Source organism: Agelaius tricolor, unplaced genomic scaffold, assembly GCF_023055355.1.
Source record: "Agelaius tricolor isolate 1412-34295 unplaced genomic scaffold, bAgeTri1.0.p SCAF_54, whole genome shotgun sequence".
Taxonomy (NCBI): Eukaryota; Metazoa; Chordata; class Aves; order Passeriformes; family Icteridae; genus Agelaius; species Agelaius tricolor.
The window spans coordinates 1,354,609-1,379,547 of NW_027269314.1; the positions used below are offsets into that span (position 1 = coordinate 1,354,609).

The 24,939-nt window shown below is 55.2% G+C and overlaps 1 protein-coding gene across 1 annotated transcript; it reads right to left on the reverse strand.

Moving 5' to 3' along the window:
* Nucleotides 1-1,651: 1,651 nt before the first annotated feature.
* On the reverse strand, nt 1,652-23,300 carry CYP26B1 (cytochrome P450 family 26 subfamily B member 1). The gene is made up of 6 exons (XM_071455832.1): nt 22,004-23,300; nt 19,919-20,143; nt 6,954-7,229; nt 5,795-5,950; nt 3,378-3,659; nt 1,652-2,044 (listed from the first exon to the last, which is right to left on the reverse strand). The coding sequence occupies exons 1-6, from the start codon at nt 22,205-22,207 to the stop codon at nt 1,652-1,654; spliced, it is 1,536 nt and encodes a 511-aa protein (XP_071311933.1). The 5' UTR covers nt 22,208-23,300.
* Between the last annotated feature and the right edge of the window lie 1,639 nt (nt 23,301-24,939).

Consider the following 24,939-nt stretch of genomic DNA (forward strand, 5'->3'; position numbering starts at 1 on the left):
GCCGCGCCGGCCAGGGCGGCCTCGCCTCCGCTCGCTTCACACTTCCCGCCACCTTCCCGAGAGGCACCTCTTGCCAAAGAGGCAAAGGCACAACCTGCAAAGCCACCTGGTGAGCCACACCTGCCCCTTCTCCTTCCCCTTTCCAAGCCCTCGGACTTCTCTGGACCCCTGTGGAGCCGACAGCCGAGCTGCCCCCGCCAGCATGGGGTCGGTGCCCATCACCGTTCTCGGCCTCCTCGTGTCGCCCGTTCCACCTCGGAGGGTTGGGATGGGACAGGAGTGGGGCTGGATGGGCTGGAAGAGCTGCCCCGAGTCACAGAGGGATCTCCCAAGCTGGGGTTTGGCTCTGGTTGGAACCCAACACCTGCCCAGGTGCTCAGGGAACTTTTGCTCCACACCCTCCCACCCCAAACCTCCGACTCAGCCCAGAAGCCTCTTTCATGCAGAAAACCAAAATAAAATAACTCCCCCAGCAAACGGAAGGCAAGATACCTCTTGGTGGCTGCTGGCTGGTGCTGGGGAGGCTCTGGAATTCTCCTGGGATGCGAGGTGGAAGCTGACACGGTGCCCTCTCCTTCCTGCTGAGCTCTCCCGTTGCCAAAATACCCCAATCACGAGACAAACAAATGCGTGCATTGGCTTAATTCGAGAGATCACCTTTAATGCAAATGCCCCTGGCAGGAGCAGCCCCGGCGCTCTCAGAGCCGTGCTGGGGTCGGGGGCTGGTGCCAGCACCTTGAGGGGACAGCAAAGGCACCGAAATGTCCCCAAAGCTGGGTGCCTGTGCCCAGGGCTGGCGGGGGGCTGCGGAGGAGGGGGTGCTCACAGGCCGGGTAGCAGCAGCAGGAAACTCAACGAGAGATAAAAAAGGGCATCCCCCTCCCCAGAGCCTCAAAACATCTTGGAAAATACAAATCTGCCTTTCCTGAGGCCTGGGGGATGACTCAGCCCCGGGCAAGACACCACAGGAGGGGTTTTTTGGGAAGGGAAACTACCCCTCCTCCTCCCCAGCCTGCCCCGGCACCAGCGGGAGAGGGGCTGGGAATGGGCAGCGTTGTCTCCCCCCGGCCAAGGAAAGGCTCCAACGCTCCGGAACAAACAACACAACCAAACAAATGAAAAAAAAAAAAAACACAACCAACCAGAAAAAAAAAAAAAAAAAACACCTCAAAAAACATAAAAACACTGTTATCACCAGCTAATTTAACACTGTTAAAAAAAAAGGTCAGAGGTCACCCCAGAGCTGCCCCGGGACACCAGACCTCAGATCCTCGGCTGATTCCAAGCCTTTCCCGCAGTCGGGCCTTCTCCTCCTGGCAGCAGAAGTGTTTTATAGATATTTATATATATATATATTTATAATAATTAGATACTGTGTATGGTCGGCCATCCCAGCTCGACTCGGCTTTTGTGGATCTTCCTCCTTCCCGACGAAACAAGGCTCCTCCGCCCCGACCTTCTCCGCGTCCCGCGGGAAGAGCAAAACGCTTCCGGCAGCTTCCCTGCTGGAAAAGCAGTCCCGATCCGGAGGTGAGCGCCGTGGAGAAGCTCCTCATATCCCTCTCTGCTCCCCTCCTGTCCATCCCCTCGCCCCCACCCCACCCCTGCCTCCCCCGGCCGCCCGTCCCTGGTGCCACCGGCGGCGCGGGCTTTACACGGTGGCCCCCAGCATGGCGTCTGTGCCCGTCAGGATCTCGTTCTGGTTGGAATCCAGTCCGAAGAACTTGACCTTGAGTCCGTCAACCGGGTGGACCACGGGCACCAGGGTGATTTTGGGGAAAGTCCTGGTGGCGAGCTCGAAGCGGCTGGTGCTGGCCAGCTCGATGGCCAGGGCCTTGAGGAAGAGCTTGGCCAGGTGCTTGCCCAGACAGGTCCGTACGCCTCCTCCGAAGGGGAGGTAGTGGAACCTGCCCTCCTTGTCTTCGCTCCGGCCCTGCCCGAAGCGGTCGGGGTCGAAGACGTCCACGTCCTTGAAGACGGGAGCGGTGTCGTGGGTGTCCCGGATGCTGTACATCACGCTCCAGCCCTTGGGGATTTGGAAACCCTGTGGAGAGGCGGGAAGGGGAGGAGAGGAGAGCGGAGTAGGTCAGTCCTGCTGGAGAGGGAGGATTGAGATATCTTATCTCAGGGGGATGAGATAAAGGAATTTTGTTTGCGTGGAAGGATGGAATGGTTTGGGTCGGGAGGGACCCTAAACTGATCCTGTCCCACCCCACTCCACGGGCTGGGACACCTTCCATCACCCCAGAGTGCTTCAAGCCCCATCCAGCCTTGAACACTTCCAGGGATGTGGCATCCACAATCCCTGGGCAATTTGTGCCAGGCCGCGCCACCCTCACAGTTTTCCCTGCTTATTCCCGTTTCTTTTGGGTTTATCCCTCAAGTGTGATGCAGATTTAAAGGAAAACCAGACAGCACAGCACAAAGAGATGCGAATCCTGGCTTTATTCCTCCCTCCATCCCAAAGATTCGTGGGATGATCCATCCATTTATTTGCTTTGTGGTCACTGGCAGGAGCTGCCTACCAGGAGCCCCGTGGTGCTGAGCAGGGGAAGCAGCTTCTCCCGTGCTGTGCCCCACACATCAGCCAGCCCTTCCCAGAGCATCCCAGAGGACCCCACAGCATCCCACACCCCGCTGCCTGTCAGCACCACACACCCAACACCCACACCGGGGCCCGGGCGATGAGAAATGGGGTGGATTTATCATCCCCTGAGCACTTTAAAAGGTCTCTGACTCAAACCACTGCATTAGGAGGATTTACAGTGACAAGGCAGCTCCCGAGATTTTGTTTTGCTGGGAGGAAATTCCAGCCATGGTGGTGACTAATCCGCCTGTCATCCGGCAGCCTGGAGATGCCCTTTGCTGTAAACCTTTCCCCTGTCACACCCCAGCTCAGAATTTGGCGTCACTGTCATGAGCTGGGCTTTGGAGCATCACACCCGTCTGCCCTCTGACAGCTCCACATCCCATCACTGCTGGATCTGGGGCAAATCCCATTGCCGGAATCACAGAATTAATTAGGCTGGAAAGGCCTTGGAGATCATCAAGTCCAAGCTGTCAGCTAACACCACCTCATCCACTAAACCGTGGCACCGAGCACCACATCCAGGCTTAAACCCCTCCAGGGATGGTGACTCCACCACCTCACCCCATTCCAATGCCCAGCCACTCTTCCTGGGAAGAACTTTTTCCCTAAATCCAACCTAAACTTCCTCTGGTGCAGCTTAAGGCTGCGTCCCTTTGTCCTGCCACTGATTGCCTGGGAGAAGGACTTTAATTAGGCAGGACTTCGTTCATCCCCTCAGAGGTCTCCTCTAAGCCAGGCTCAAGCGAGCTGGGCCGTTTTGGGGAGCTCGGGGTGCAGCGCTACTCACGTCCAGCTCGAAGGTCTGCAGCACCGTCCGGTAGCCCCCGGAGATGGGGGTGAAGAGGCGCAGAACCTCCTTGATGACACAGTCCAGGTACTGGAGGCCGTTGATGTTGTCGAGGCGCAGGGAGCCCTCGCAGATGCAGCCGTTGTGGAGGATCCCTTTGCTCCGCAGCTCCTCCCGCAGCTTCTCCAGCACCCGCGGGTGTTTGAGGAGCTGCATGATCAGGGAGGTGCTGGCGCTGGCCGTGGTGGCGTAGGCGGCGAAGATGAGCTCCAGGGTGCCGTCCTGGAGGGCAGGAGGAAGGGCAGGGTGAGACACAGGTGTGGCAGGCATCTTTCATGGAAAATCCTCTCCTTGGGATTTTTCCTCCTGAGAAGCTGAGAGGCCTCAGGAACAAAATGTAACCAATGGTTATCTGCTGCTGTGGAATGCAACAGGTGCATCTGGGATTGGCCCATGTTGGATGTTTGTAATTAATGGCCAATCGCAGCCCAGCTGGCTCAGACAGAGAGTCTGAGACAGAGCCTTTGTTATCATTCTTTGCTATTCTATTCTTAGCCAGCCTTCTGATGAAATCCTTTCTTCTATTCTTTTAGTATAGTTTTAATGTAATACACATCATAAAATAATAAATCAGCCTTCTGAAACATGGAGTCAGATCCTCATCTCTTCCCTCATTCTCAGACCCCAGTGAACACCGTCACACACAGGGGTGGGGCAGAGGGGCTTTGGGGACTTTAGCTGGTCACAGTGACTTCGTGATGCGTTAGAAAGTCTCCTTTCTTAGCTTGGCGCTTGAAGAAGGAGTTAGAGCTTTTAATTTCTCAGGTTTAAGGTTTTTTGTTGTATCTTATCTATAAATTTTTTTCTTTTGACTTGCTGAGGTCTGCTCAGCAAGACAGTCAGAGGCACTCTGCCTGCCCCCGGGGGTGGTGTTATTTTTTTGTGCTAAATCCATGTGTACAATATTTACAATTACTTTTCAATACTTATCACTCATGTTGGACAGTGAGCTTCTACTCTGAACCAATCTAAAAGTGCCACCACCACAGCAGAAGATGGAGGCCAAGAAGAAGAAGGAGAAAGGCTGGACACACCCAGAACCCTCCATCTTGCCCCCTGGACCCCCATGCTAAAAACCCCAAAAATCTATTTTTTCACCCCGTGATAAATTCACTATCATTCTACTTAAAATTTTGTGGCTTGTCATTCTTCATCTAAGGTTGGTGATTGTTTTTTTTAAGGACTAAATCAAAGGCACAGGGGTCTGGGGCTCTGTGCCAAGGTCTCTGGGCCACCCGGGCAGGGGCTCGGGCCCTCCGGGGCAGCCAGAGGAATTTCCTGGGCTCCAACAAGGAGCCACCAACCTCAGCACCTCGAGGTGCCATGGGGTGTTCTTCTCCCCAAACGATTTCCAGCCTGGCCTCAGAATCATGGAATGGTTTGGGTTGGATGGAAGTCAGGGATCACCTTGTTCCATCCCCAGGGACACCTCCTGCTGTCCCAGGGTGCTCCAAGCCCCATCCAACCTGGCCTTGGGTGCTCCCAGGGATGGAGCAGCCACAGATTCTCCCAAAAAACAGCTGCTCCAAGGATTTAAGATCCAAAGGGGCCAAGCGACCTGAGGAAGGAACACATCCCGAAACTGGGAGAGGGAAAAATGGAACGTGGCCTCCAAAGGGAGATGGATTCTCCTGGGTGATTTCCCACCCACCAGGATGGATGAGGGAAATCTGGGCAGAGTTTGTGTCTGTTGTTAATGGCCTCGGACACTTCCAGAGGCAGCCAAAGCCTGGTCACATTTAACTGGAAGGTCACTCCTTGGACAGCCACCACCAGGATCTTCACACAGAACCTCCAAGGATCAGACAAAAGCCCAGGAGACAGCTCCTGGCATTCCATGGCCCTGCTGCAGATAAGAACCTGCTGAGGGGCTCCTGTGCCCTGCAAAGGAGGCACCAGGAGGAGCGGAAAGGTCAGGGGATGCAGCTGACCAAGGCTTCTGTTGTGACCAGGGAGGTTCAGGTTGGATATCAGGAAAAATTTCCTTCCTGGAAGAGGGGCCAAGCATTGGAGGAGGCTGCCTGGGACAGGGATGGAGTCACCATCCCTGAAAGTATTCAAAAACTGAATGGATGGTGAATTTTGTGGTATGGTTTAGTGGGGATGGAGGTTGCACTTGGTCACCTTGGAGGCCTTTTCCAAGCTTGATGATTCCATGGAACGCTTGGTAGAAAGGGCTGGGCACAACCAGCAAATGAATGAAGCAACTGGTTTGCATCCACCAACAAACACATCGTGGTCCCCCAGCTCTCTTCTGATCCCAGAAATTCCTCCTGGGATCATCCCTCACTTTTCCCTTCAGGAAGGCCCTGCCCTGAGCAGAACAATCCCAAGGAGGCCCCAGGGAAGGGCTTTACCTTCAGCTCCTGCATGGTCAGCTCCTTGCCGTGCTCCTTCCCACTCTCTATCAGGATGTCCAGGGCGTCGGCGTAGTCCTTGCCCTGCGTGTTCTGCAGCTTCTCCTGGATGGCTTTTTCCAGCCCCTTCTGCAGCGTCTCCCGGGCCCGGATTCCCTGTGGAGCAGGAAGCGCTCAGACCACGTCACCACCAGCAGCACCTTGCCATCCCAGGAGCTGCAGACGTGCCCAGGACAGGTCCGAGCCATAAAAGCAGAGGCTCAAAGAAGGGTGTGAAGATGTTGGAGGTGTCCCCTGGGCCGGAGGAGTAAAGCCGGAGTGGGGGAGATCACAGGAGGAGTAATCAACACCTAGGTGTAAATGACAGGTCTGGGCTGGGAGCCCCTGTCCGGCACCGGTTCACAGCCCCCGGCTCCTCCTGGGATGTATGGAAATCCCTGGGAAAATCGTCTCTCAAAGGAAAGCCCATTCATCCCAAAGAATCCCTTTCCCCAGCAATTTGATCACCTGGTCCCAGTAAAGCAATTCCTATGGGAGTGCAGCTGCTCGGGGCTAACCTGCTGCTGGGAACGATTCCGGGCTCCGAGGGGATGGAATCATTCCCATGGGCAAACAGCAATAAAAAAAAAAAATATGCAGGGATATCAGAAAAATAAATTTTGAACCCCCCCTATTTCTGTTATCAAAATTCCCCCATGGGAAAAAAATACGATGTTATGTCCATTTTTTGTTATGTTTTCATTTTTTGTCATGTTTTCATTTTGCGTCTTTCATCATAAAAACTGGAATACTCCAGGAATTAGAAGGGCCTGTTTTAGTTTTGGGAATTACAAGGGTGTATTTTAGCGCCTGGAATTACAAGGACCTGTTTCACTCCAAAGGAATTAAAAGGAGAAGGGTCCCACAAAGTAAAAAAACACAGGCAAATTGCCAAATGAGGAAAAACTCAAATTAAATCTGGGCAACTCCTGACTATTTCCTGCTATCAAGGAACAGATCTTCCCCTGCCTTCTCCACTAATTCAGGAACTGTGGCCCAAAACAGACTCCTTGAGGTCGGAAGATGAGAAATCCCCCCGCGAACGGGGAAAGGCGCGGATTAATCACCTCCCATTAATTAATTTGCGCTATCAGCGTAGAGACCCCGCCCCAAAGCTCACCCTCCTGTAGCCGCTGAAGGGCAGGTCCACGGGCAGGGAGAAGACGTTCTCCACGAACTGCTGGTAGACCTCGAAGAGGCGTCCGAGCTCCTCATCGGGGATGCGGAAGCCCAGCAGGACGCGGATGGCCATGCGGAACGTCAGCTTCTGCGCTTCGTGGTACACGTTGATGGGCTCGGGCTCGCTGCTCCAGGCCCGCAGCGTGTCCTTGATCACCAGCTGGATCTTGGGCAGGTAACTCTCCAGAGCCTCGTGGCTGAAAATCTTGGAGAAAACCTACGGGAAACAGCGAGGAGAGGTTTGTCCACAGGCCCCAGCACACGGGGCCTTGTCCAAGGTGTCCCACGAGGAGGTGGGACACCATTCCAAACTCTTCATCCCGTTCCTAACAGAGCTGCCAGAAACACCAGCTCTTCCTGAAATTCCCACCATGACTGTCACAAGTGATGGGGAATAACGGAGCAAACTGGGGTGGGAGGGATTCCTCCATCCCACGTGTGGCAGGAGGGACAGAGAAACATTTCCATGTCCAAAGGATCCCAGCTCTGTTCATCCCATGGCTTGGGTGTCACTAACGCACCTCTTTCACAGGGATTCTCCAGCATCCAACACGGACAAACACAAGGGGAAAACACAACTCTCCCAACGGGAAGCACTGACAATTCCTCCCACCTCTCCATCACCTTTTCCTTCTTTTTTTTTTTTTTTGTTCACGGATGCAAAACGAAGCAAAATAATTATTTTGGAGCCTTTAGGATCTCTGTGGAGTCTGGCTGAACTCCGACAGGGGTTCAAGTGGGGAAGAGCCGCTGCACGTACGCAGAGGCCGCGATCGCCCTCGGCTCATTTCCTTGGGAAACCAGGGAAAAAAAAAATTCCTGATGTCAGCAGCCAGCGTTAATTTAAGCCCTGCGAGTAAACAGTGAGCAGGACTGGGCCTCCCCAGGTCCCCCACGCTAACGGCTCCTTACTCCAATTTTTTTCCTCCAATTTGGGCCCGGGCCCGCTCCGAGGAGCTCAGCAATGCCAGGAATGTCCCTTCCCGGCACAGCAGCGCTTTCATTCGGCATTCCCGCCTCATCCCTCGCCGAGCGAGGGGGGAAAGTGCTGTTTGTTTATTTTTTATTAACCTACACACACGCACGGGGCAGGACGCACACGCACCGCAGGCCTCCAGGAAAATCCAATTAAACCAGGACTCCAAGGAGGGAGCTGCGCGCCGGAGCCTCCACCGGTGGCCGCTTCCCGGCGGGAATGGAGGCGAGGTGGGGGGGCTGCCAAAGTTATCAACCCACCGAGAGGAGCGAAATCAAAGCCGCCCCCTCTTTTCCATGAGCGCCGGGCTCGCCGGAGCTGTAAATGTGAGAATTTCCTCCGCAGTCAGCACTCCAAGGGAAAGGTAATATTTTCCTGGCTGCGACCCCTCATTGCTAATGCCCGGCGTTCCCTGGGAGTTTGTTTGGTGAAAAAACACCTCTGTCCCCTCGCAGCTCCGCGCAGGGGCCTCCACAAGAGCCGCTTCACGACGCCCCAGGTTGAGCCCCCAGCGAAACCCAGCGCCCAGCGAGGAGCGGCCCGCGGAAATCCCAGGATGGGAGGATGGACAGGGAAGGGAATCCGAGCCCGGGGACAGGGAACCATCCCTGGATGGCCGCGCGGAGCCGAGGCATGAATGAATGAATGAATGAGAGGAGGAATCAATGAATGAATGAATGAACAGCGGGGAGCGAGAGCGCGGCGAGGGCGCGGGACGGGGCGGCGGCGGCCGCCTCCTGCCTGCATCCATCCAGAGCCGGGAAAGGCAGCGGCGTTCGGGCTTTTTCCGCTGGAAAAAGCAGCTGCTCGGGCAGGAAAAGCTGGGGGGGGGGGTAAAGCTGAGACCCTCGGCTGCGTGGGGAAGGTGGGGAGGGAGTGAGGAAGGTGGGAGGTGGGGAAGGAAGGGAATGGACAGTTCCTTTGTCCATGGGCAGGACACCGGGTTTGCTGCAGAGCCAGGATCCATGAGCTCTTCCCCAGGGATGGAGACAAGACCACCCGGCAAAGGGACACTGCTGTGTCTCCACCCAGCTCTCACCTGCCCTTCATCCATGCTGAGCAGCTCGGAACAACGGAATAAGAGCAGAGGCTCCCAGTGAATGCCCCGAAACATTTCCTGTGCCTCAGTTTCCCCAGATGGAAGCAGGGCCAATGAGGGGACAACCTGTGCTTTAGGAGCACGGGGTCTGCATGCCTGCTGGGAGCCACCACCCCAGTGGAGGTGACCTCTGGGGGCTCCTGGCCTCGTCCTTCCCTGCATTCCCCACAGGAGGAGCACCTGGGGACCCCCTGCTCCCTGAAGAAAGGACTCGGTCCCGGACGTGCCTCTGGTCCCAGAACATCTGCCGAGGTGTGGGGGGCTGGACCCACACCCCCGGATCCTCCCAAGAGGAAAGATCCTGTCCCTAAGGATTGGTGTGAACAGAAGGGGAGATCCTTTGGAAGAGAAAACCGAACCCCTCCCCATGGGGTCGGCGCAGACCTGACAAGGGGGAGGTTAAGCACCGGGGGGGGGGGGGATTTTGTTCTTTCTCCGCAATTTTTGGGAGCTCTCCCCGCGCCAGGAGGCTCCTCCAGCTGGCTGCGCCCTGGAGCTCCCGAGCACGGCCCGAGCCCCGGCCGCGCTGCTCCGTCTAATCCCACATGTCAGCAGATCCTTCCCCGGCCAGACACAAGTCTGGATCCCCTTCCAGTCACCTCCAGTTCAACCCTGCATCTTTCCAGTTGATTAAAAAGGAGGAGAAGGCAGCCAACTTTCCCCGACGAAGCCCGGCGCGTTCCTAGCCTAAAATTCCTGCGCCCTCTAGTGAAGCCGGGCCGAGCGGCTCGGCTGCTCCAGGAGCGAATCCAGGCAAAGCCGAGGAGAATCGGGGCAAGAAAAAGTTGTTCCAGAGCTGCCAAGAGGCAAAACCGTCTCTAAGCTCAGCTTTGTTAACCCTGAGATGCCGCAGCCCGGCTGCGGTGGAGCCACAAGGGCTCGCAGCAGGGCCAGGAGTTTTTGGGGATGCTGGAAAGAGTTTTTCCATGTTGGGGAATGTCCCAAAAGAGCCAAATCTGGGGATCTGGTCCATCCAAGGACGCTCATTTCCACCCTACACTCATATTGATGGACACCCCACCACCCAGCCGGAACCTTCCCACTCCATCTCACATGGAAAAAGGATATTTAAGGATTTATGATTTTCCAAAGGCAGAAAATGCCTTCCCAGTGCCTCAGCTCCAGCTCCACGTGACAGCAAAGCGCCCCCAGCCCCGGCTGGAGAACGCCCCAGCCCCATCCTTACACCACAGCCAGGGAATTTGAGGGAATTCTGTGAGCTCCAGCAGTGATTCCATGCCTGGTTGGGGTGTGGGGGACCACATTTTCCACGGCTTTCTCCTTCCCACCCCAAGCACCAGCACCAATCCCTGCCTTTGGCCATCCATGATTTCCAGGCCCCTCGCTCCCACCTGGCTCCCAAAAGAGGGAATGGAGCTTTCTGTTCCTCCCCTCCAGGAGGAAAACTGAAATTTTGGGATCAGCCACCTGCATCCCCATCCAGCCTGGGGCTGCTGGCCTGACCAAAGGGAGGCAGGATGAGCCAGGAAATGTTTTCAGGAACCAATTTGGCACCTGCCGGAGGTTTGGCCGACAGGAGACGTCGGGAAGCATCCAAAGCAACATCTCAACCTGGATTCATCCTAACTCTTCCCACATTTCCACAGGCCAGGCTGTGTTTGTCCCAGCCCTGCCCCATCACCACATTATCCTGGATGTCTGCCCCTCTCCAGAGCCCATTCCCGTGCTCCAGCGGGATTAGAAACCGGGATATTTTTGGAGGTGGTTCATGGGCAAGAGGCCATCCTGGTACTGGGAGCATGAACAAAGGGAAAACACAGCAAAAAAGTTGGAAAGGCACCACAAAAGGAGAGAAAATTCCAAAAAATCCCATTCCTACCCGGACACTCTGTTTATAAAAGGTTCGGGCCTTGCACACAGCAAAGAACTGATTCCTTTTCTCCCCCTCGTTTTTTTGGAAATGGAGCACATGGAAGGCTCCATCCTGGAGGAATCCAGGCTCTCGTGAACGCTCCAGCCTCCAACGGGAGTCTGGGAACAGGAGCTGGAGCCTCCAGGCTGAAAGGAATGAGGCGCCTTTGCCAAAGGCTCTTACACTGAAATTTGAATGATTCTCAAAAAAAAAAAAAATCTGCTGGAAAAAATGGAAGGATCATTTGGGATCCTTGGCTCTTGTCATGATGCACCTTCAGGGGCTGTCCCTACCTGTGATTTTTCCATGTTACCAAAAAAAAAAGGATTATGAGAAACTCCCGCATTTCCAGTCAAGTTCAGAATAAAATTAATCCCAAGATCTGCATTTCCCCACAACTCAATAATCTCCATGTTCAAGAATCTCTCCTACAAATCCCCCACATGGCATGGGAGGATTTCAATCCCAAACCCTTTCAGGCCCTGCTTTCAATCCCAAGTCCTTCAAGGCCTCACTTTCACTCCTAAACCCTCCAATGCTTTGCTTTCAATCCCAAACCCTCCAATGCTTTGCTTTCAATCCCAAACCCTCCAAGGCCCCGCTTTCAATCCCAAACCCTTTAAGGCCCTGCTTCCGATCCCAAACCCTTTAAGGCCCTGCTTCCGATCCCAAACCCTCCAAGGCCCTGCTTCCAATCCCAAACCCTCCAAGGCCCTGCTTCCGATCCCAAACCCTCCAAGGCCCTGCTTTCGATCCCAAACCCTCCAAGGCCCTGCTTTCGATCCCAAATTTTCAAGCCCGAGAGGTCAAAGGGGCTGTGGGGGAGAGCCAGGATCTGCCTCAGCAGCCCCTCTGCAAAACTGCCTGAGTGTCCCAAAAATTCCATCCCCAGCAGAATTCCATCAAGAAATTTCAGCTTCTGGGCCGAATTTCTGGGGGTACCAAAAGGTACTGGGATTCATCAGCTTGGGAATGCTGCTCCCAGTGTCTTTTCCCTTTTATTGATGGAGAAAAAGGAGAATAAAATTCACCTTACACTCCTCAAGGAGGGAGAAGGATCCCACATCCGTGGATGTCCTGGCAAAGAAATGGGAGCTGTGTCCAGAGAAGAGGGATCAGAAACGTGGGATCAGCGAGCCAGGATCCAGCTGGGATCCCTGTGGATGGAGCTGTGGAGAAGGAGAATCCCACAAACCCTGCAGGCATGGTCAGAGCTCTCATTCCTCGGGGAATTATGGAATGGTTTGGGTTGGAAGAGACCTTGAGGACCTAATTCCGACCCCTGGGATGGGCTATCCCGATGGGTGATGGATCACTGCCCGTGGTGTGGGCACGAAAGATTCCCTGGAGACAAGGAGGAGGAGAACAGCTTTCCCAGGGAACAGTGGAAGTGAAATACCAGGAGGAAAATCCCAGTTTTTACAGAGCTGATGGGTTTTCCTGGAGCACGGAGAGAGGACAGAAGGGAAGGATCCCTATGGATTTAAGTAACCCGGAGCAGGATTATCCTAAAGACAAAGCCAGACTTAAAAATAAACCAGTCCTTGGTACTGCCAAGAATTCCAGGAACTGGGAACAGAGCAGAGCAAGAGGTGGCCACACCTGGGAGGGGATGAGTGAGAAATTGCCAATCCATGGTGCAGCCACTTCATCCCAAAGGAATAAAAAACCCTTCCAGATCATACAAAGTCTCATGGCAGAAATAAAGGAAAAAAATCTTGGAAAACTGATTCCTCCAAGGAAATCCTGAGGATTGCAAGGCCTCCATGGGATGAGAGAACACCGGAGGAGCTCCTGCAGACCAGGCGAGGGTTAAAGCTGCTCCAGGGAGGAGGGGACAGGGGCTGAGGTGACCCCAAAAAGGTGATCCCCACCCTACAAGGAGAAGGAAGCTGGAGAACCAGCAGGTGACAGAGAGATTTGATGGGAAAATTCCACCTGGGAAGGGATGGAGACCTCCGTTACCACCAGAGGGATAAATGGAATATCGCAAACCACAGCTGAGGAGGTTCCTTGAGCTGCTTGAGAGGATGGATGGAAAAACCAAAGGGACCACGGTGCAGGATGGATCCTGACTCCCTGACATCCCTGGGATTTGCTCCTGGTCCCTCTGGAAGTGGAGCCTGGACTGCAGCTCCACCCGGCTGCTGCCCAAGGAGGGGCTTCGCCTTCTCCCTGCCTCCCAGCACACCCAAAAACTCCCACCCTGGAAGGTGGAAAATCCCAATTTGGGGATCCCAGGGTATCCCACAGCCACAATCCTGCTCCACCAGCACAGTGGGCCTGGAGCTCGTGGGGAGTTTTGGGATGGAAGGCACCATGAAATCCCCCAAAATTTGTCCTTTAGCCAGGAGCTCCTCCATTTGCCTTTTTTTTTAATCCTTTAGATTAAAACTGGTAATTTTTTTTAATCCCTTGAATTAAAACTGATTAAAATAATTAAAATTGCTCTGGATTTACACCCCTGGAGATGACAGGGGTGACTTTTTCTAAAGTCAAGGAGCCAACCTAGCCCAGGAATTCTTCCCCCGGAAGGGGAGCAGGAGCCATCCTCCATCCATGGAAGGTTTTCCCTGCTCTAGAGGCTTTTGCCCATGGATTAAGGCTCCCAGGGCATGGAGAAGGGGCTGGAGCTGATGTCAGCTGCAATTCAGCCTGTTTGATATAATTTTGGGAGCTGGCTCCGATGGATTGGGGTGGTTTCCTTTCCACCATGGAATAGGCTGGGAGGGTGGGATAGACATGGAAAAAAACCAACCTAAAAACCCTAAAAAAAATCCCCTACTAACAACCTCGGTCCAGGCTGGAAAAAAATCCTAGAAACCCTAAAAATAAATCCTGTTAACAACCTCAGTCCAGGTTTTTTGTAGGGAAAGATCCATTCCTCCACCTCCCATCGCTCCTTCCTCCTGCAGCCCTCTCCCCCATCCCGATCCTTCCCTCCCCCCCAGCAGCTGGTTTATATTTGCCTGTAAATTTATGGCCCCTTTTGTGCTCTTAATCCCCTCGCAAACGATATGAAAGCCTCGGACCTTTCCACTCGGTGCTAATGAGCTCAACACTTGCGTGCCTCGGAGGCAGAGCATTAATTGCGCTGTGTTAATGAGCGATGGAGCTTTGGACACTGAGACAAACCAGGGCTGCCCCTCCTGCTCCCTCCTGGAATCCCTGGATGTCTCCCCAGCAATCCCATGGATTGCTTTCATTTTATTCCATCTTTGCACTTTTTTTTGGCTTTTTTTTTTGAGCCGGCTGTGCCTATTTTGGGGTGGCTCTGCTGGAACACGAGTCCGGCACTCTCCTGCCAAGCTGGATGATCCCGAGGAAAGTTTGATCCCGCCTTTCCCTGTACATCCCGGGAATCTCCTTCCTGGCCCTGGGCGCTGCTCAGACTTGACCTAAAGCCTAAAGGCCACGTCCTGGTCATTCCCAGTTCCCATTTCCTCCTCCACCAGGATCCCTTGCAGGCACAGGAGTGCTGAATTCCAGCTTCCTGCTGGAATTGCCATAAAAGCAGAGGCTGCAGGATCCCTAAGATCAGGTTTGTTCTGCCCTCATTACGGCTCCTTTCACCCCAGAGCCGACACTCCCAAAACCTGGGGGTTTCCGGGTGGAAATGGGAATTGAAGAGGTCGACAAGGACAAGTTGGGATTGGATGGGACAAGGATGGAGGGAAGAGCCAGAGTGGGACAAGAGCGGGATGGGGAGACCCCCAGAGCACGGAGCAGGAGCTGGAATGATCCCACCAACCCTTCCCAGGGAGTTCCAGCAGGAGCTCCACTCCCATGGGATGACATTCATCCATCATGGGGCGGGCAGGGACGGGGATCTGCCACCAAAAACCTGGAGCAAAGACCCTGCTCAGCCACCGGGGTCACTCCTGTGAGGAACCTGGAGGGGATTCCAGACACAAATTCCACTGTGGAGCTCCGGCTCCAGCAGGGGTGGCCCAGACCCTTCTCCAAAATCAACACAAACTCCAGCAGCAGGAACAGCCTGGCCGGGATAAATGTCCCAGGAAAGTGGGAGAGGAGTTTGGAGCTGCTGTTGTTTATTCCTTGTAAACTGCTCCAAGGGCAAAGCCAGAGCCAGCACTGGGGACATCTGCAATGGAGCCATTCCATAGGGCAGGAATTTTCCCCATTCCCAGCCCTCCATCCTGCCCCACATCCCTGTTCCAGGCTGACTCCAAACCCAGAGAGTTCGTTTCCCAAAGCAAGGAGGTTTTCCTCAGTTTATAGGAATTTTCAGTGCCAGTGACACCTGCAGTGAAGGCGTTCCCTGCCGCAGGAATTCCATGTTCCCAGCCTTCCATCCCTGCCCCAAGGTGATTCCATATCCTGCAATTCCCTGTCTGTAACCTCATTTCCCAAACCAGGGAGGTTTCCTCCAATTTATAGGAATTTTGACAGCCTCCTGGAGGGGAAATTTGATAAATTTGGGATGGGAAAAAGCTTCCATAGGGTTAGGATTGGGCTCCTCCTGAGCACCTCCTGCATCCCAGAATCCTTCACCAACGCCTACGGGATCAATACTTCTGGATATTCTATATGGAATGGGATAACAAATCCATAAAGATCCCAAAAAACAGCTGGGACACGGAAACAGGAAAGAGAGAAGAGCTCCAACACCTGAATCATCCCACCCTATCCCCGATCCCATTCAAGCATCCTCCAGCGGGAATTCTCTGATCCCGGAATTCCGACGAGGAGCTGAAATTCCTTGGAAAGCTGCAGCGAGCAGCTGATCCCTGGCAGGATCCCAGAACCCTCCTGCAGGAACATGTTGGGTTTGGAGCTCATCTCCACATCCCAGTGACAATCTGGAGACCACGGAGCGGCTGCCAGGGAATGCTGCTGGAAATAAACGCGGCTCTGTGGGGTTTGGGGAAGATGAGGGGGATTTAAGGCCTGGACAAGAGCTGGGGGATGGCCCCAAGTGGTTGGAAGGGCAGCAGAGGTGGGTTCCACACTCTGCTTTTCCTCATTTTGGCCAAAATCCCGTGCCAGGTGAGGAATTCCGCCTCAATTTTTGGCAGGATCGGGGAATTGGGAAGGGTCAAGTGAAGGCTCGAGCTCAGAGGTGAAGCAAAACCCAGAATCCGAGAGGTCATGGAACGCCAGGAAAGCCCACAGTGCTTTAACCTGGATCATCACCCGCCAAAGAGATTCCCCAGGAAATCCTCTCTCCACGGAGCTTCCAACTGCTCCGAATCTTTCCATGAACCCCTCAAGAGCAGCACCCTCACTGGAAACTGGGGGATCCCGTGGAAAATTCTGCCTTTTCCGAGTCCTTTCCTTGCTTCCCTGGCAGGTCAAGAGGAGAATTCAGGCTCAGTTTAAGATTTAAGCTCGCCCTAAGTCCAAATCCTTTCTCCTGAGAGCTCTGTGAGTTTCAGGGTGGGGAGAGCTGGAAGCTGGAGCCGTGGAACAACAAAAATTCGGGATTAACGAGCTCCGAAGAGGCCACACCTGAAGGAAGGAGCCTTAATCTGCCCCTTGGAATCTTGATAAGAGCAGAATAATCGATTTGCACCTCATTAGAGGCAGGCTCAGCTTATCTCCGAGCGCAGCTCGGGGATGGGTTTTTAGGGAGAAGAGGAATCCCTAAATCGGGATCAGCCCAGGCTGGGTGGGGTGGGAGGCGCTGGGCTCCCAAAAGCAGCGATTAGCAGGAGATGGAGGGAAGAAATGAGGCTGAAACTGCCGAATTCCAGAGCCGGGCACTGCTGGACTCAATCTCCAGCTGATGAAAGGAAAAACTTAAAAAAGAATTAACTCCCAGAGTGTCCCAGATCCTGGGAAAAGAGTTTGTGGGAGCTCAAGGAGCACCAAGGAGTGGGAGAAGGAGCCGGGGGTCATCCTGGGACAGGGTTTTGTTGGAATTCCTGAGCTCGGGAGGCTTTTGGCCACCCCTGATGCAGGAATTAGGATTTAGGAGTTAATTGGGATTTAGGAATGAATTAGGAATGAGGATCCTTGCCGGCTTGGAATCACAAGTGATGCCAAAAATCATGGAATAATGGAATGACTTGAGTTGGAAGGGACTGTAAGGATCATCAGTTCCACTCCCTGTCACCGCCAGGGACAGCTCCCAGGGTGCTCCGAATCCCATCCCGGCCTGGCCTTGGGCACTGCCAGGGATCCAGGGGCGGCCACAGCAAATCCGGGAATTCCAGCCCAGCCCCTGCCCACCCTGCCAGGGCACCATTCCCTCCTAACATCCATCATTCGCTCAGGACGCAGGAAGGGTTTTGAGGAGATCTTTAGGACCAAGAACATTCCAAAAGCTTCGGGTTTCAGAGCTTAGGGCTGGCCGCGTGGTTTTTCCCAGTAGGAAAACCCCAGGAGTGAGAGCAGCAGGAAGGGCCGTGGAGGAGAGAGGAAACCTCTGCCGGGTTCGTGCCCAGCCCAGCCCTGGTGCCAACCCCAAACCCACCAGGATCCCACAGAGGTCAGGCCTCCCTTTTCCATGACCCCATAACCCACAGTCCCCCGGGCCTGCTCCCAAGGCCGGAATTCCGTGGTTTTATCCAGGCCAGCAAAGGCCACTTCGGATGAGCAAAAAAATAATCCAGAGGTGCAGGAGGGTGAAAGGAGCAGGGAATGAGCACCTGCAGATCTCTCGCTGATCCTGCTTAACCCTTCTTGGATAGGGAATAAACCTTCCTTGGATAGGGAATAAACCCTTCTCGGACAGGGAATGAATCTGTCCTAGATAGGCAATAAAACCTGCCCTGGATAGGGAATGAACTCTCCTTGGACAGGGAATGAACCTGTCCTAGATAGGGAATGAACTCTCCTTGGATAGGGAATAAAACCTCCTTGGATAGGGAATAAACCTGCCCTGGATAGTGAATGAACTCTCCTTGGATAGGGAATAAAACCTTCCTTGGATAGGGAATAAAACCTTCCTTGGATAGGGAATAAAACCACCCTGGACAGGGAATAAAATCTCCTTGGATAGGGAATAAGAGCACTGTGGATAGGGAATGAACCCTCCTTGACAGGGAATGAACCAATTTTCCCCCTGGATGGAGGCAGCCCCATCACCACCCCCTTGGTAGGAAAAACGTCTCCATTTTTAAGGGAGAACCCCAGCACTGGAGGGGCTGAGCTGGTCCTGGTTTGGGGCAGGGACAGGCTCAGCTCTTTCCCTGGTGTCGCTCCTCAGCGTTGTGACCCACGGGTGTCATGTGCTGTTTGTTTTCCTGCCATCTCCCCCAGGAGAAAAGAGGGAAGGAATTTTCGGAGGTTTGGAAGGGATTTTACAAAAATCCTCCAAAACAGGAAACGCTGCTGGAGCAGGGACCTGGCCCTGGGGCAGGGATGGGGACGGCCTCGTGTCCCCAACAGTGTCCCCAGTGCTGTGGGGGGGTCACCCCCCCTTTCATCCCAAACCATTCCCAGCCCAGATCCAGCTGGGAAAGAGCCCATGGGGTGTGACAGCCACACCAGCACTGCCACCAGCCCTGCGGCAGGGGGGACACGGGGACTGTCCCCTCCCCTGATGGGGTTCAGCACCTCAAACCAGAGCGGAGGCATGACACAAGAGGGTCCCAGCACCCCCAAACCAGGCTGATCTGGGGGTGTCACCTCTGGGGGACACAAAATGGGCTCAGCATCCCCAAAATTGGCTGCCCTGGGGACTCTAAGGTGACACAAAAGGGGCTCAGCACCCCCAAACCAGGCTGATCTGGGGGCTCTAAGGTGACACAAAAGGGGCTCAGCACCCCCAAACCAGGCTGGGGCTCTGAGGAGGGGAGACATCACTTCAGGGGGACACAAAGGGGGCTCAGCACCCCAGACTAGGTAGATCTCGGGGTTTTAAGGGGAGGTGTCACTTCAGGGGGACACAAAATGGTCCCAGCAGCCCCAAGCCGGCTGCCCTGGGGGGTCTGAGGTGACACAAAAGGGGCTCAGCACCCCAAACTAGGTAGATCTCGGGGTTCTTAGGGGAGGTGTCACCTCAGGGGGACACGAAATGGCCCCAGCAGCCCCAAACCAGCTGCCCTGGGGTTGTCACCTCAAGGTGACACAAAAAGGTCTCAGCCCCTCCCCAAAGCCCCGCTTCACCCCAGAACCCCCCACATTCCCAAATTCCCCGAAATCCCAAATTCCCTGAAATCCCAGGAAGTTCTCAGCACCACCCCCTGCACCCAAAGCCCCCCTGGGGGTGCCACAATCCCGGGGGGTCCCCCCCTTGTGCCACATCCCCCATTTAGGAGCCCTCCCCGCCGTCCCTGTCACGCGTGTCCCCATCACGGGGGGCTCGGGGGGTGACACGAGTGTCCCCCCCACATCCCACCCCATCCCATCCCGAGCCACCTTGAAATTCCTCGAGGTATCAGCGCGCCCGGGGGGGAAAAAGGGAACAAAGTGAAAGAGAGGGGGGGAAAAAGGAAAGGGGGAGGAAAAACGGGGGAAAAAGAGGAAAGGGGAAGGAAAGGAAGGGGGAAAAAAGGGGGGGGGAAAGGAAGGGAAAGAAAGGAAAAGGGAAGGGAAGGAGGGGGGAAAAAAGGAAAGGGGGAGGAAAAGAAGGGGGAAAAAGGAAACGGGGAGGAAAGGAAGGGGGAAAAAAGAAAAGGGGGAGGAAAGGAAGGGGGGAAAAAAGGAAAGGGGAAGGGAAGGAAAGGAAGGGGGGAAAGGAATGGGGAAGGAAAGGAAGGGGGGAAAAGGAAAGGGGAAGGAAAAAAGGAAAGGAAGGGGGGAAAAGGAAAGGGAGAGGAAAGGAAGGGGGAAAAGGAAAGGGGAGGAGAGGAGGGGGGGAAAGAAAGGGGGAAGAAAGGAAGGGAAAAAGAGGAAAGGGGAAGGAAAGTAGGGGGAAAAAGAAAGGGCGAGGAAAGGAGGGGACAAAAGGAAAGGGTGAGGAAAAACGGGGGGAAAAAGGAAAAGGGAAGGAAAGGAGGAGGGGGTGGGGGAAAAGGAAAGGAGGGGGGTAAAAGCGGGGTCACGGACCTTCCTCTTGTGCCGGTGGATGTCGCCGATGGAGTTGGCCACGGTGTTGGGGCCCAGCAGCATCCGCGTGCTCCGCGGCCACTCGGTGCTCACCAGGTGGTGCTCCCCCATCAAGATCTTGCGCACGTTCTCCGCGCCCGTCACCCGCACCAGCGGCCGCCCCAGCAAGTGCGTCTTGAACACGTTCCCGTACTTCTCCCGCCGCGAGGACTGGAAGCAGGAGCCCTGCGGGGGTGCCCAGGGGTTGGGATGGGACGGGACGGGCGCGGGGTGGGAGGGGGGAAGGGGAATTGGGGGCGGAATTTTGGAGTTTTGGGGGGCGTTGGGGTCACCCCGCGTCCAGCCCGCCCGCTCTCCCCGCAGCCCGGCGGGGGTCGGTGCCTTCCTTCCCCCCTTCCTCCTCCTCCCTTTACCTCCCCTGTCACTTTTACACATATTCCTATTTTTCCTCCTCTTCCCCCCCCCCCCCTTTTTTTCCCCTCCTTCACACCCTCCCCCTTTTTTCCCCCCTCGCTTTTTGCCTCTTTTTTTTTTCTCCCCTCTTTTTCCTCCCCTCCCTCCTCGCTCGGGCTGATTTTCCTCGAGAAAGGCAGCGCTTTGCCTAAGTAAATCTCCAGATTTCAGGGACTTTAATAACTTTCCCACATGCTCCAGGGGCTTTTGTCGGCGGAGAGGCGGCCGGAGCCGCAGCAATAGCGGGGGCGGGGGTCCCCAAAAAACCCCCCTGGCGAGCGAGGAGAGCCGCGGCCGCGCCGCCGGGCTGGGAGCGCGGGTGTTTATTTTGAAACAAAAGCGCGGTTGTGAGGTTCAGATGTTCAGGTGACCCTGTTTCTTGATCTGCGTAAATATAATTAAAGTCCTTTTTGTGGCATTAATAAAGAGTTATTTGTACACCATTTCCAGGGCAGCACAAAGAGCACCTTTATGCGGCACAAGTTGCGAATGGAGTCCAATTTATACAAAATTTTTGTATTTTTAGCCCTGGACTCTGTTTGGACGGAGCCTGCTGGAAAAGCGAGAACCCTTTTCTGGTCCCCCTGTAAAAATCTGATAAATTTCTTTAAAAAATAAAGCCCTATTGAGAGCGTGCCGTTAACCCCTTCGGCGCCGGGGGCGGCCGGCGGAGCGGGGCCGCCGCGCCGGGGCTTCCCCAGCGCTGGCGGGGAGGGGACACCGGGGGACGCCGCCGCTGTCCCCGCCGGGACCGGGCTGTCCTGCCCCGCCGCCGGCTGCGGCGATGAAGGGCGGGAGCATCCTCCTTTGATTATTATTATTAATTTTTTTTTTCTTTTTGCTGCTGCGAGGAGAGAAGGGGAAACCCTGGCGCGGCTTCGCCTCGGGGGTTCCCTCCCGGGATGCTGCGAGCCCCGGGGCGCCCCGAGGCTCCCCCCGGAGCCGGGCACCCCCCGGCCGCCTCCTGCCTCTCTCCTGTGGGGTTTTTTTCCCCCCTTTCCCCCCGATTTTTTGGCAGCCGCCCCGCGGTGCGCGGGGGGGATCCCGCTCCGCCCGCCGCTGTTGGGCGTTTAGCGAGGTTAATCCCGGGTTAATCTCCCGATTACCTCGGCGGGCTTCCCCCGCCGCGGGAGCCGGGCCGGGAGCAGCGCCGGCAGCGCGGAAGGGACGGGACGGAGCCGCGGCTCGGGGGGGGACGCGAGCGGCGGAGCCCCCGCATCCAGCCCGGGCCGCCTCCGCCCGCGGCTCCGGCGCTGCGGGTTTCGGGTTTTGGCAGGAATTGAGGCTGAGGAGGGGAGCGGGAGCAGGAGGAGGAGCAGGAGGAGCGGGTGGGCAGCGCGGGGGCGATGCCGAGCCCGGGGCAGCCCCGCCGAGCCCGGCCGCGCTCCCGCGGTGCCCCCGCCGCTCGCCCGGCTCCGGCTCTGCCGCCCCGGAGCCGCATGATGCAATCGGAAGGGAAAGAAGACGGGAGAGAAAAAAAAATACAGCGAGAAAAAGCCCTAAAATGCCCCTAAAACAACACCGATCCAAGGGGGAGAAAAAAAAAAAAGAAGGAAAAAAAAACCCCTAAGAAACCACCCGGTCCCGACCCGGGTTCCAGCGAGGAGCAGGGAACGAGGGAATCCTCCTTACCTGCAGCAGCCAGTGGAAGGTCTCTCCGATTAAAGGGAATCCCATGGAGCCTTTGGGGATTGGTAGCTTGCAGGTTTTGTCGCGGGTGGCAGCCCAGCGGAGCTGCCACAGCTGTTGGGACACGGCCAGCAGCAAAGTCAGTGACACCAAGCACGCGGCGAGGGTAGCCAGTGCCGAGACGAGATCAAAACTTGCAAAAAGCATATTTGGAAAGAAGGGAGGAGGAGGAGGGTGGGGAGAGAAACGGCCCCTTGACAGGCACCACGCTCGCACCCACACACACGCGCGGAGGGACGGCGAGCGCGGAGCGCCCGCTCGGAGCTGCTTGGGGGGTCCTGGGGCGAGGGGGGCCCCGGCTCGCCCCCCTCGGCGCTGGCAGGTTGGGGAAGCGGCGAGGGGAAAGAGGGGGAAAGGAGGGAAAAATTAAAAACAAACACACAAAAAATAATAATTAAAAAATAGGGGGGGAAAAAAGAAGCTGTGGTTGCTGCGCCCCTCGCTGCGAAGTTTGGGCTTGTTTGGGGTAAACTTGACGGAGTGACACGGAGAGAAAGCACCACGCGCGCACGGAGAGGGGAAAGGGGGGGGGGAAAAACAACAAAAAAAAAAGAGGAAAAGCAGCGGCCCCCCCAAAAAAATGGGGTGGGGGTGATGAGGAGGGGAAAAGGCGAGGGTAAAAAAATTAGCAAAAAAAGAAAAAAATGATAAAGAAGAAAAAAATGGAAAAAAGAAAAACCTTGGAGTGGCGGAAAAAAAAAAAAAAAAGACCCCAAAAAGTCCAACTGCAGATGCTCTGGCTCTCGCTCGCTTGCAAGGCAAAGCCACACACACCAGAAGGAGGGGGGAAAAAAAGAGGAGAAGTAAAAAAGGAAAAGAAGAAAAAGGGGGGAAAAGGGGGGGAAAAAAGGGGGAAAAAGGAGCGAGATTTAAAAAAAAAAAAAAGTTCAAAAAAATCTTAAAATAATTCAGCCACGAGCTGGAGAGATGGAAGAATTAAATAGCTGTATATATGTATCTACACACACGCAGCGAGCCGGCTCGGTTTATAGCTCTATCTCTACATATATATAAATATCTCCCTATAAATACAGATCTCTCGCGACGCCGCTTATTTGGGAGCCCCAGACTTTTCACCAGACTTCTGTAAAGGAGGAGGAAGGCAAAGGAGGAGAGGAGAGGAAAAAAAAAAAAAAAGTAAAAAAAAAAAAAAAGGGAAAGAAAAAAAAAAAAAAAGGGAGGCAGGGCTGCTGGGCAAAGCCCCTCTGCACTGTTCGCTTTGAGGCAAAAGAAAGTCAAATGTGTGTTTATATAGAGGCGGGGAAGCCGGGGCTGGGCCGGCCGCCAGCGCCGCTGCTCCCCCCGCGCCCCCACCCGCACTTCAGAGGCTCGGGGGGGCCGGGCCGGCCCGGGGGACGCGGCGCTGGAGCGTGCGAGCCCTGGCGCGGAGCCCGCGGCTCGGTCACGCCGCTCTGCTCGGCCTCATCCTCCTCCTCCTCCTCCTCCTCCTGCTGCTGCTGCTCTTTCTCCTCCTCTTCTCCTCCTCCTCCTCCTGCTGCCGCCGCCGCCGCCGCTGCTGCTGCTCCTTCGCCGCCGCCGGCCTGAGGAGGAGAGACGAGCGCGGCTCAGCCCCGCCGGAGCGACCCCCGCCCGCCCGCCCGCCCGCGTTAACCCTTGGAGAGGAGCGGAGGGCACCGGGAGCCTTCCCCCGACACCCTCAGCCCCCCCCCGGGACCCCCCGGGCCAGGGTCCCCCCGAGATTTGATCCGGGGTTGTGGCCTCGCTGTTCAACCCGAGATCGCGTTCCCCTTGCCACAGCCCCCTCCTGGATCTGATCCACTTGGGATTGTCCCCCCGATATCCAATCCTTGGTCCTTCTCCCCTTGCCACAGCCCCCTACAGGATTTGATCCTTGGTCCTTTTCCCTTTGCCACAACGCCCCCGGGCTTGTCCCCCCAATATTTAATCCCTGATCGCTTCCCCCTTGCCACAACCCCCCCCCCCCCTTATTTAATCCTTAATTTGCCCCCCTCAATATTCAATCCTTGATCCTTCTCCCCTTGCCACACCCCGGCCCCCCAGTATTTGAACCCCCCGGGATTGTCCCCCCAATATTTAATCCTTGATCTCTCCCCCCTTACCACAACCCCCCCTTATTTAATCTTTAATTTGCCCCCCCAATATTTAATCTTAATTTCCCCCCCCCCCCCCCAATATTTCAATATTTAACCCTCGATCATTTTCTCCTGGCAAAAATCCTCCCCCCTTTAACCCCTTGAACATCCCCCCCTCCCCAGGATTTAATCCTTGATTGTTTCCCCCATAACAAAGTCCCCCCAATATTTAATCGATTCCCCCCCACCAATATTTAATCATTGATTGCCCCCCCCGATATTTAACCCCTTCGTTGTTCTCCCCTCACCACAACCCCCCAATATTTAACCCTGACTCCCCCTCGTGACGATCCCCCCAAATTTAATCCCCGATCGTTTCCCCCGATGTTTAATCCCTGATATTCCCCCCCCCACAATGATTCCCCCCATATTTAACCCTTCACGACTTTTCCTCTCCCCCATATTTAAGCCCCAATTCCCCCTTCCCTCCCCCCAATATTTAACCCTTCCCCCGGCAAAAATTTCTTCCCCCAATCAGTTCCCCCCTTTTTAATGACCCTCCCCCCCAATTAATCCCCTAATTATTTTCCCCTGTCCGTGATTTCCCCCTCTGCCCCCGCCCAGGCACAGATTTACCCCAAACCTGACATTCATTCACCCCAATCATTGATATTTTTTCCCCCCCTCCCCAATAATTTCTCCCCGTCTGTTGATGTTCCCCTTCCATCATTTCCTCCCGGCAATAATTTCCCTCCCCCTTTGATGATGCTGACCCCCCCCCCTCCTTTTCCCATTATTTCCCAGATTTCCCCCATTACAGAATTG